Consider the following 13,088-nt stretch of genomic DNA (forward strand, 5'->3'; position numbering starts at 1 on the left):
CCTAGTCCATATCTTAGTTTTCAGCTGAGTCTATTTGCTAAAAAGGGCAAAGAGCTTTCTTGTAACATTGAAGGTTTTGACTTAGGAGTGCAAGAACTTGGAATCACTCAGTTATATAAAAGAATAAAATCTTGCCATTTGCAATAACATGGATGGACCTAGAAGATATTATGCTGATGAAATAAGTCAGATAAAAAGACAAATACCATATGTGGAATCTGAAAAACAACAACAAAATAAATGAACAGACAAAACAAACAAATTCAAAGATATGGAGAACAAACTGATGCTTGCCAAATGGGAGGGGGGTTGGAGGGTAGGGTGAAAAAGGTGAAGGCATTAAGAAATACAAATTGGCAGTTACAAAATAGGCATGGGGATGTACAGCATAGGGAATATAGTCAATAATGTAATAACTATGTATGGTAGCAGATGGCTACGAAGCTTATTGGGGAGATCACTTCATAAGTTACATAGACGTCTAACCACTATGTTGTGCACCTGAGACTAATATAATATTGCATGTCAACTGTAATTAAAAAATAAATTTAAAAAAGAGTGCAAGATCTCTGACTTACAACCCTGAGTTCAGAATGTGTCTATTATTGGAAACTACATTCATTGTAAAAAAAAAATGCTTTTGTCTGAAAGTTGCATACTTTTTCATGGGTGCCTTCTTGGACCTACCAACCTTCATGATAACTAACCCCAGGTGGACTCAGTCCATATAAAAGGACTGTGAAGGCACTGTCCCTCCCAGGAGCATGCCCTCATCTTTCTCTCCCCCTCTTCTTCCCCAACAGGCTAAATAAATGAATAAATAAATAAATAAATAAATAAGTAAGTAAGTAAACATAAAAGGACTGTGAAGAGCTCTTAGAATTAGGAAAATAACCAAAGGCATTTCTCGTCCTTGTAAAATAGGGCAAGTTTAACAGACTAATGTCAGAACCCAGGGAGAATCTCAGTCTGCTTGGACTCATTCACTTTTGGTGCAATCCTACTCATTCATTCATTCAACCAATATTTATTGATCATCTGAGCTAGCAGTGGACTTAGGGCACAGCAACTCTTTCCTATCCATCCCGTGTTCTTTCCTCTCACCTTCCCTACTTGGACCCTAGTCTCACATTTGGAGCTCATGCAGCTCCAAGATCTTGGCGTGGACTCCAGCTTGGGACCTGGGGAAATATGGGAATTTGGGCTTGAATCTTGTAGGAGTGCCTCTCATTGGTAGAAAAGATACCCTTGTTATTAAAGAGCTACTTGAAATTTTCCATGACCTTTCTAGCCAGAGCAGGTGTTTAAACCTTTGTTTTAAAAAAAGAATCAGATGAAATGCTAGCAGTATTAGCAAACACTTCTAAGTGCTTTCTATGGAGGTATCTCATTTAGTGAAGCATAGCCCCTGTGAGGATGCAGATGGTTGGCCCCATTTTACACATAGGGTGGAGAAAAGTTAGTATGTACCCAAGGGCATTCTGTTGGAAATTGGCTCTAGACACCTTACAAAGGGTTCTTAACCACTCTGCTCTGTTGTCTCTTGAAGATGTGGATGCAGCCGACAGATCTGAGGGTGGGAATATCACTCAAACTGGGCCAATTTGTATATCTCCAAAGACTTTGCAATTGGGTCCAAGAGAGAGTTGATTGACCTCTCTTTGGGTGGTTGGAGCAACACACTGGTAAGATTTGCAGCTGTTGGCCATTGTTCCTGTCCTGTGGACGAGGAGGCAGAGAAATCCAATTTGCAAGGAAAGAGAGGACAGGTTCTGTCCCAAAGAGAATCAGAGACTGGGGTACCCTGAGAGTGTTGAGCCTCCAGTTTCTTTTCATTCCAGTTCTTTTCCTGTCCTTGAGTTCCAAGACATATTCATGCATCCTTATCATAAACTCATCTTTTCTGCTTAAGTTAACCCAACTGAGTTTCTCTTCTTTGTAATTCAAGGAATCTTGCCTCATTTACCACCTTTTCATCTCCATCTCCAAAGTCTACTTGCCTTCTGAACCCCATTATTCCTCTAACTTCATTCTTTCCTTTTTTCCTCTCCTCTTTTCATTATCCATTTTCTTCCAGGAAATAGAAACATGTCCTGTCCTCACCACAAAAAAGATATTTTCTGGTGTTAGACTCAGTGAAAAATGTGGAAGGATGACAAGAAGATAAAAATTTTCTTACTCTGACAAGTGTTCTCATTGGAATTCTTGAACTGTGTATTCCCAGAGAGGAGTTTATATCCAGGGTCACACTGACAGTAGAAACTTCCTGGAACATTCTGGCATTCAGCATTTAGTCCACAATATACACTTATGGGAGGCTTACATTCATCAGTATCTGGAACACAAAGGAGAAATTTGGTCATTCATTTGACAAAGATTTATTGTGCATCTAACATGTGCCAGAGGCTATGCTCTTTCCACCAGAGTCTGTCCTGACTTTCCAAGACAATCAGTTAAGGTAATGGTTGTCCTTGCTCTTACCTTTCCTCATTGACTTTGATTGAGTTCTCCAAAAAGCAGACATTGAGACACGGATCCAAGTGCAAGTACTTTATTTGGGAGGTGATCCCAAAAAACACTGGAGGGGAAGTGGTGAAATGAGACAGGGATGGCAGAAAATAAAAAGAAGAGTATCAAGCAAGTTTCCACTGGGGATAACAGAGTCCCAATTCCTCTAGGTACCTCTGGGAGGCAGTGTGGAGCACACACTTCAGAGTGACCCCAGGCAAAGAGTGAGGGCGCCAGGCTATTTATCCACCAAATCTCATCATTTACCCATGGGGGAACACTCCCAGGGAGTGTTAAGCCCCCTTTCCACCTGTTCCTAATGTGGGCTGAGTAGTCTTCAGTAGCCAGAGAAAGTCTCAGAATTGGTGTGTAAAGGAATGGCAAATGCCCAGGGCATCTAAGTGGGACATTGACCATGTCTACTGTTACGGATTGAGTGTTTGTATGCCCCTCTGTTCATATGTTGAAGCTCTAACCCCCATTGTGGCTGTAGATGGGGCCTCCAAGAAGGTAACTGAAATTAAATGCAGTCATAAGAATGGGGTCCTGATTTCACTCATATGTGGAATTTAATGAACAAACAACTATGAAGCAAAATACAGACGGACTCAGATAAAGAGCAGGCAGACACGTGGAGTCAGGGTGGGAAGGTGAAGGGATTGAACAACAACAACAAAAGAGAGAGAACTCATGGACATGGACAGAGTGTGGTGATTGTAGGGGTGAAAGGGGATGGGTGGAGGTGGAAGAAGGCATAGAAGGGATAAAAGGTGACAGAAAAAAAAGAATGGGGTCCTGATGTGATAGAATTAGTGTCCTTATAATAAGAGACGAAAGCCCCCCCCCCCCCCATTCTACCACTTGCAATAATCAAGGAAATTCCATATGAAGCTATAACAAGGCAGAAAATTACAAGTCAGGAAGATAAGCCTAACCAGGAATTGAATCTGCCAGAACCTTGGTCATGGACTTCCCAACCTACAGAATTGTGAGAAAATAAATTTCTGTTGTTTAAGCCGCCCAGCCTGTGGTATTTTGTTATTGCAGCTTTTTAAAATTGTCAAGTGGGTAGTGAAAATGTGTGATTTCCCTGTCTGGTTCAGAAAACTTGAAATTTGGGGTTTCAGAGTGTGACATAGTGCCCACTCAATAGTAATTCTTTGCTTGGGAGCCCAGACATGGCAATATTGTTTCTATTTGTGGTGTAAACCCTGACTTTTTTTAAATGCAAAAACCTAACTTAAGCTTTGATTGCTGAGGCATCCATTTCAAAGAGGCATCCACTTCAAAGTGGATTTCCAATAAGTATACTGCCAGTCACAGGATGTATAAACCTGTATCTTTTCACAATTTTCTAATGGTTATTGCTGAAGGACATCTTGCAATCATAGTAAGAACCACAAGATCAGTCCAGTTGTAACATTAATTTAGAAAGGGGACATGTCTCACCTGGGTCCAGGTGAGACCCCTCCCCCCAAGCATTTTCAGTGCATTACTATCCATAGACTGAGACCAGCACAAAACATCATTTCTCAGGCCAGAAATGGCAGTCTTGTTCCCATTTCTCAGGTACTCTCTTTCTCAGCCTTCCTTTCACCTAGGGTGGTCATGTGACACACTTCTATCCAATGAAAAGTAAGAATGGGCTTCTGGGGAAAACCTTAAAAAGTGTGAGACAAGTTACAAGTTACCACAAAGGAATGAGACTCAAGGTGATATTAGAATTCCTATCTGCAACCCTGCAAGCTTGAAGACAGTTTCTGTGATTACTGCACCAATGAATAACTGGGATAAGAGGACTGATTCTCTACCAAGAACAGATAGAATCTACTTATTAGAGTGAAAGAAAATGAGATTATGCAATACTTGAGAGAGATATTACCCATGTACCCAATTTGAAGAAAACATTCAAGAAAGTGCTCTAAGCAAAAACAAATTAACAAGTGTGAAATTAGTAAATTCAGAAACCTTAACCTGGAGGAAGATGAAGGGAAGAGGAAGCAAGGGTGAGCAATGAACCTTGCTGTTTTCAGAAGATTGATAAAGAATGTTAAGCCCTAGCTGGTTTGGCTCAGTGGATAGAGCGTTGGCCTATGGACTGAAAGGTCCTGGGTTCGATTCCAGTCAAAGGCACATGCCCAAGTTGTGGGCTTGATCCCCAGTAGAAGGCGTGCAGGAGGTAGCCAGTCAATGATTCTCTCTCATCATTGATGTTTCTATCTCTCTCTCTCTTTTCCTTCCTCTCTAAAATCAATAAAAATATATTTAAAAAAGAATGTTAGTAATAAAGGGGTATACAAAGAGATGCTAGGAAAATTAAAACAGAAATAAAACAGAACATGTAATATTAATACCAGATTCAGTGGAATTTAAGGTTCGAAGCTCTAAATCAGGTAAGTGGAACACTATGTATTGATGTTTAACAGAAAATTTTATTTCAGTCATAATTATGTATCCACCAAACAACATAGCAGATCAATACAAAAAGCAAAAACAAGTGGAAATGCAAGAAGCAAGAACAAATCATAATACAATTGCACTGGTATATTCAATTTAGTTCTCTCAGAACTAGTAGATAAAAAATAAATAGATAGAGTGAAAATGAATATCACAATCAATAAGTATACACAAACAGAGGAAAGATCTAGTGGATAAAAATAAATAAGGATATGGAGAAACTGATGAATAAATAAAATTAATAAACACACACACAGTCAGAGAGACAAAGACAGACAGACAGACAGACACACACACACACAGAGGTAGAAAGAAACAGAAACAGAGAAAGACTGAAAGAGACAGAGACCTATGCACTGGGAGAATCTCACATTCCTTGAACAGAAAATATACATTTTAATGAACTCAATCATATGCTCAAGCAAAGAAACTTCTAATAAAAATTAAAAAGTAGAAAATCTTAGCCATTAGTTTAAAATCCTTAATAAATTTTTAAAAATTAAAAGTGATTTCTTCATTTTATAATACAACAAGGAACATATTCTACAAAAATGAATGATTGTGAGAAACAATTGTTTCTTAGATATGACATCAAAAGTGCAAGCTACAAAAGAGAAAATAGATACATTGGGCTTCATAAAAAAACTTTTGTGCTTCAAAGGGCACTATCAAGAAAGTGAAAAGAAAACCCATAGATGGGAGGAAATTTGCCAATCAGCTATCTGGTAAGGGACTAGCATTTGGAATATATAAAGAACCACAGCTCAGCAACAAGAAAAAAATACAAATAACCCAATTAAAAATGGGTAAATGGGTGAATAATTTGATAGACATTTCTTTTTTTAAAAAATGGAAGGGTTTTTTTGTTTTTTAATTAATTTTTAGAGAGAGAGAAAGGGAGAAGGAGAGAGAGAAACATCAATGTGAGAGCAAAACATTGATTTGATTGGCTGCCTCCTGCATGTCCCCCACTGGGGATTGAACCAGCAACCATTTGGTGTATGGGAAGACATTCAACCAACTGAGTCACATTGGCCAGGTCTGATAGACATTTCTTCAAAGAAGATAGAAAGCACATGAAAAGATGCTGAACATCATTAGTCACTAGGGAAATGCAAATCAAAACTACAATGTAATATCACTTCATACCCACGATATAGACTACAATAAAAAAGACAGACCATAAGTGTTGGGAAGGATGTGGGGAACTTAGAACTCTCAGACATTGCTGGTGGAAATGTAAAATGGCACAACCACTTTGGAAAACAGTTCACAAGTTCTCAAAAAGTCAAGCACAGTTATCATATGACTCATTGATTCCACTCCTAAGTATATACCCCCCAAAGGATTGAAAACAGATGTTCAAACAAATACTTGCACATGATGTTCACAGCAGCATTATTCATAAGAGTCCCAAACTGGAAACAACACAAATGTCTATCAATTGATGAATAGATAAATAAAATGTGATCTATTTATATAATGGCTATTATTCAGCCATAAAAAGGAATGAATTACTGATCCATACTGCAACAAGGATGAATTTGGAAAACATTATGCTGAGTGAAAGAAGCCAGACACAAATGACCACATATTATGTGGTTCCATTTATATAAGATGTCCAGGATAGGCAAATCCATGGAGACAAAAGCAGATTAGTGTTTTTCCAAGGGCTTGGGGAGGGGTAAATGAAGAGTCACTGCTAATGAGTTTGGTGTTTTTTTTTTTTTAGGTGGTGAAATGTTCTGGAATTAGTAGTAATGGTACACCATTTTGGAATATATTAAAACCAAATAAATTATATATTTTAAAAGTATGGATTTTATGGCATATGAATTAAATCCCAATTAAAAGGTGATGGTGGCTTTATAAGCCTGGTCCCCAACTATGTCTCCAACTCAATGTCCCTATCGCTTACCAGGTTATGGATACACTGACTTCATTTTCTTTTTATGGAACCAGTTAGACATATTTGAATCCAAAGATCTTTGTACTTGTGATTGCCTTTGCTAAGTTTTCTTTAATATCATTTCCATTCTCTACAATGCACATAGTGAGATAATACTTTGATGTTAACTTATTATAATCACAGTTATTAAAGCAGAAGTTTCAGCATTGTCAACAATTGGAGTAGATGCCATATTGCTAAGTGAGGAAATGGCCCAGATGCAACATGTACAAAGGAGAAGGTGTCTAGATTCTGGCCATATGATTTTTAAGGATCATATGGCCAGATTCTATTAAGTGTTTGAAGGATCAGGAGTTGATGAGTAAGAGAGGGAGGATTTATTTGGAGAGAGCTGATGCTATGCTGTGAGCCCCTCCACTCCTACCCAAGAAGAGAAATATGTGTGGGTTCTTTCCTCTTCATCTGAGAGAGAGAGAGAGAGAGAGAGAGAGAGAGAGAGAGAGAAAGAGAGATTTTAAGGCGTTCACTCAGCTAATTACATACATTGTCTGTATTTTGTGGGGACCCAGCTGATTTTTTCCTAATCGAAAGCGTGAGCCATTGCCTTGCATTGGGCAAAGAAGAGATATCTACTTCACCTGCACATCCCAAGTTTTTGGGCAAAGGTGGGTGACTATTTCCCAAGAACTAGAGCTGGGTCAGATGTGAGTGATTTCTGGTGTGGGGTTGCTTAGGTTCTGTTCAAGAGGGTCACCTGGAGTGGCAAATGGACTTCAGCAGGAAGAAGCTGGAGGAAGCACAAGATTCCTCCAGGATGAGGAAGTTGTAGAAAGGAACTTACTGTTATCAGGGGAATTTCAGGGCAGTGACTGGGTAAGAGGGGCATTATCTTCATACAATCCACAAAGGCTATCATAGAGAAAGGCTCTAACTCGGGAACATAGAGTCTAAATGGCAACAATAGCATCAGCCAAGTAGAGACTTTCCTACTTCCTTTTCCTCTTTCTTCTGGGTTCCAACTGTAGCAAGATGGGGCAAAGAAGAGTAGAAGTGTTAAGTGGGAAAGAGGACTGACCACAGGCTTCCAACCAGGAGGGTGCTTGAACTAGGGGAGGGAAACAAGCCACTATTAACTCAAGTCTGGAGTGTTCATTATCCCGTAGAATTGGTCCTTTTAATTATTGAGCTGAGACTGCATTTTGCATTTTAAGGGACCATAGGAACTTATATTAGAAAATTTTCTGCCCAAGCTTTTATTCTCTCTTTGCTATGACTTCATGCATAGTCTATTTTTTGAACTTAAAAAGCACCATTTATATGATGTTTTATAATCCACGAAGTGCTGTCAGATTCATTACCTTATTCCATCCCCTACCATCCTCATAAAGTCAGCATGATCACTCCCATGTTATAGAGGAGAATACTGAGACCTAGCTAGGTTCTGGAAGAGCTCCCACTTTGCAGACTTCATGAAAGTGTTTCTTGGTGAAGGTTGAGTGGTAGTTTTCAGCATTGTGCATTACTGTTACCTCCCCATAGCCCTTATGCTGCCTACCTTCCAGTTCCAACTCTGGGTAATTTGAAAATTACCCCTTTACCTTGACATATCTCCAAGGGGTATGTGAAGAATTTCTTCCCAGATTGGGAGGTGTATCCAGAGTTGCAGGTACAGTTTGTGCCATCGACACAAACAGCATTTTGGGGGCATGGAGGACAGGCACCTGCAGGGAGAAGAGAGGCAGGTCAGATCCACCTGGGTTAAAAACTCTTGAGTTATTATTTGGCTTTGCTTCTGAACAGGGCCCCTCAAGACTAAGGCGGACTTGCACATTTTCCCTTTTGTGAGGTCTCAGTGCAGTAAAAAAAAAAAATTAGAGATACTATTTATATACCTTACAAAGTGATCAATCTGATAAGTCTAGTACCCACCTGACACCATACATAGTTCCTAAAATATTGTTGACTATATTCCTTATGCTGTACTTTACATCCCTGAGACTATTTTTTTATTTAAAAAATTATTATTATTTTAAAATTTATTTTGTATTGTTGATAGTATTACAGATGTCCCTCATTTCCAACCCCCACCCTTTGCTGGCTTCCACCCAGCCCCCACCCCATGCCGGGCCTTCACTGAACTATTGTCTGTGTCCATGGACTATGCATATCCTAATATATAAAAAGCCAGGGGCCATCACGACTGAAACAACCGGACGGACGACCAAACAGCAGGCTGGGTGGGGCAACAAGGCCGGTAGGGGGGTTAGTGAGGGATGACCAAACAACTGAACAGCAGGCTGCGTGGGGTGAACAGGCCTGTACGGGGGGCAGTTGGGGGCGACCGGGCTGGTGGGGGGGCAGTTAGGGGCCCCATGATTGATTGCCCCAAAGAGGGAGGCCTAGGCTACCTGACCAGAGGTGCTGCGGCAGGTAGGCAGAGCCTCTCTTGTGCAGTGATTGATTGTGGAGCCCCGGCTGGGTAGGTAGGGCCCTCCCTCTGCTGGGCAATTGATCGCAGGGTTCCACGACTGATTGCCCAGCAGAGGCAGGCCCCAGCCACCCGGCCAGCAGCCACAGAGGGAGGCCCAGGCCACCGGCTAGTGACACTGTGGCGGGTGTGCAGGGCCGGCCAGCAATTGCCCCGCAGAGGCGATCATCGCAGCACCCCTGGTCAGGTAGCCTGGGCCTCCCTCTTTGGGGCAATCAATCATGGGGCTCTGCAATCGATCACTGCACAGAGGATGCCCAGGGCCTCCTTCTGTGGGGCTATTGTGGGGCGATGGTGGGGCCCTCCCCAACCAATCGCATTGCACACACCTTGGCTGGTCAGGCGCCAGTGCATGTCATAGCATGGTCATCCAGGCAGTTGTTCTGCTGTTTGGTTGATTTGCATATTATGCTTTTATTATTATAGATATCCTAAGAATCCAGAAACACCAACCATGTTCATAGCAGTGTTATTTACAATAGCCAGGCCAGCTAAGCGATCACACCCCATGCCTGTTGCCTGTTGCCTGCAGAGGGAGGCAACTGGTGGTGTGGTGGGGGAGAGGAGGGGCACTGCCACACAGATGGCAAGCAGTAGAAGTGGTGGAGGTGGGGTCAGCTGCCGGCAGCTGGGGGAAGGAAAGCCCCGGTAGGCCCTGATCACTGGTCAGGCCTAGGGACCCTATCTGAGGGGTCCTGGATTGAGAGAGGACGCAGGCCGGGATGAGGGACACCCCCCCACCCATGCACAAATTTTGTGCACGGGGCCTCTAGTGTTCTTAGAAGTGGGATTACTGGATCAAATGGCAGTTCCATTTTTAATTTTTTGAGGAAACTCCACACTGTTTTCCATAGTAGCTGCATCAGTCAGCATTCCTACCAGCAATGTCCTAGGGTTCTTTTTTCTCCACATCCTCACCAACACTTGCCATTTGTTGATTTGTTGATGGCAGTCATTCTGATAGGTGTGAGGTGATACCTCATTGTTGTTTTAATTTGCATCTCTCTGATGATCAGTGACTTTGAGCATTTTTTTTCATATGTCATTTGGCTATCTGTATGTTCACTTTGGAGAAGTGTCTATTTAGATCCTGTGCTCATTTTTTTTAATTGGATTGTTTGTTTTTCTTTTGTTAAGTTGTATGAGTTCCTTATATATTTTGGATATTAACCCTTTATTAGATGTATCATTACCAAATATGTTCTCCCATACACTGGGCTACCTTTTCATTTTGTTGATGGTTTCTTTTGCTGTGAAGAAGCTTTTTATTTTGATGTAGTCCCATTTGTTTATTTTCTCCTTAGTTTCCTTTGCCCTAGGACCGTGGTCGGCAAACTGCGGCTCACGAGCCACATGCGGCTCTTTGGCCCCTTCAGTGTGGCTTTCCCTAAGCTTTAGGAGTACCCTAATTAAGTTAATAACAATGTACCTACCTATATAGTTTAAGTTTAAAAAATCTGGCTCTCAAAAGAAATTTCAATTATTGTACTGTTGATATTTGGCTCTGTTGACTAATGAGTTTGCTGACCACTGCCCTAGGAGATGTATCTGCAAACATATTACTACAAGAGATGTCTGAGATTTTGTTGCCTATGGTTTCTTCTAGGAACATTTGCCTTTTTAATTATAATGTGTCTTGGGTCTCTTTTTTTGTTGTTGTTAATCCTCAAACAAGAATATTTTTTCCACTACTTTTTAGAAAGAGTGGAAGGGAGGAGGAGAGATGGAGAGAGAAACATTAATGTGAGAGACACATTGATTGGTTTTCTCCTGCACGCACCCAGGAGGAATATTTGGGCCCAGATTCGAACCTGCAACCAAAGTATGCTGCTCTTGATGGGAATCGAATCTGGGACTTTTCAGCCCTAGGGCTGACTTTCTAATCGCTTAACTAAACTGGCCAGGGCTTTTTGAGTTCATCTTGATTGGGACTCTCTGTACTTCCTGAACTTTTTCTTCACCAGGTTAGGGAAGTTTTCTGTCATTATTTCTTCAAATGGATTCTCTGTCCCTTGCTCACTTTATTCTCCCTTTGGGACCCCTATAATTCAGATGTTGTTCTGATTCATGTTGTATCAAAGTCCCCTTAAACTATCCTCATGCTTTTTAAGTGTTTTTCCTTTTAGTTGCTCTAATTGAGTGTTTTTTCCTACATTGTTTCACAAATCACTGATTCGATTCTCTGCTTCATCCAGCCTACTTTTAATTCTTTCCAGTGTATTCTTGATGTCAGTATAGTATTCTTCATTTCAGACTAGTTCTTATTTATGGTTTCCATGCCCTTTTCATGCTGATGTAGTTTCCTCTAAGTTCCTTGTAGTTCCCATTAAGTTCTTTGTAGTTCCTTGAGCATCCTTGTAAGCAGAACTCTATGTCTGATAATTTGCTTACCTCCATTTAATTTATCTCTTTTTCTGAAGATTCATCCCCTTTTTGTCTCCCCATTTTAGTTGTCTCTTTGTGTTTGTTTCTATGTACTAGATAGAACTGTTTGACTCTCAGTTTTCATGGGGTGGCCTTTTGTAGTAAATGTCCTGTGGGACCCAGTGGTGTAGTCACCTTGAACTCCTGGGCTGGATGCGCTAGGAGTGTCCCTTTTGTGGGTTTTTGGGCTCTCCTGTTGTAATTGGGTCTTGATTGCTGTTGCTCTGTTCATGGATGGGATTTTCTCTCAGGCTGGCTGACTGTGAAGCTCAACCCTGAATATGTCATGAGCTGTTGCACAGTGTGACTGCCAGATGAAGAGACATAGGGCAACATCCTGAACAGAGGAATGTTTGTCTTCATGGAGTTTGGGGTCTGTTCCTGTATCCAGCGTAGAAGATCTATAAGTCTGTGGCCAAATCCAAGAGAAATGTCCTTGGGTCAGTCACATCATTAGGTGCTGACTGCCATTGGCACTGACCTTTGCCTTTGGAGCCATGGCTGAGGTTGAGGCCTCCATGTTTCCATGTTTTCAGTATGAGCAGAGGCAGCGGAATATCAAGTAGATACCTTGGCTCCAGAGTTGCACTCCCTGTGACTTTTTATAACTGGCAATTTGTACTTCTTAATCCCTTTTCCTTTTTCACCTATTCTCCTCACTCCCCAGCCCTCTTCTATATGGCAACCATCTCTATATCTAAGAATTTGTTTCTCTTTTGTTTGTTCACTTTGTTTTATAGATTCCACATACAAGTGAGATCATATGACATTTGCCTTTCTCCATCTGAATTATTTCACTTAGCATATACCCTCTAGATCTATCCAGGTTACGGCAAATGGCAAGATTTCATAAATGTCTAATGATTAAGTTGTACACCTGTAACTAATATGTTGTATGTTAACTGTACCTAAAAAATAAATTTTAAAAAAATATTAGAAACACCAAACCCAAGTTGTAGAGACTGTGCATGATGTAGGACTGGGGTTGGCATTAAACAAATTAATGTTAACAGAAACATTTCAATTAATCATAACTGTGTCATTCTCAAGATCATTGCAGAATTTATAAAAGGAGAATGAGTTAGTTAAGACTTGGGACCCTGGGTTCAATTCTGGCTTCACTACTTAATAGCTGTGTGTTTTTGCACAAGTATCTTAAACTCTCTGTGCCTCAATTTCCTCATTTGTAAAATGGGTTATTGTGAGGAGTGAATTAATACATCGTGCTGAATATGATGGGGTCCCACTATGTAGAGCTTGGCTACTCAGAATGCATCCCCTGGATAAAAATGCAGAATCTCA

General features: G+C 40.8%; 1 protein-coding gene across 3 annotated transcripts in view; it reads right to left on the reverse strand.

Moving 5' to 3' along the window:
* ADGRE3 (adhesion G protein-coupled receptor E3) overlaps positions 1-13,088 on the reverse strand; it is a 65,775-nt gene that overhangs the window by 44,999 nt on the left and 7,688 nt on the right. For all 3 annotated transcript variants that reach the window (XM_023763953.1, XM_014465765.2, XM_023763954.1), the window contains 2 exons: positions 8,473-8,595; positions 2,180-2,335 (listed from right to left, as the gene is read on the reverse strand). In XM_023763953.1, the coding sequence (XP_023619721.1) occupies positions 2,180-2,335; positions 8,473-8,595 (279 nt within the window). The remainder of the gene's footprint in view (positions 1-2,179; positions 2,336-8,472; positions 8,596-13,088) is intronic.

Source organism: Myotis lucifugus, unplaced genomic scaffold (genome assembly GCF_000147115.1).
Source record: "Myotis lucifugus unplaced genomic scaffold, Myoluc2.0 scaffold_310, whole genome shotgun sequence".
Taxonomy (NCBI): Eukaryota; Metazoa; Chordata; class Mammalia; order Chiroptera; family Vespertilionidae; genus Myotis; species Myotis lucifugus.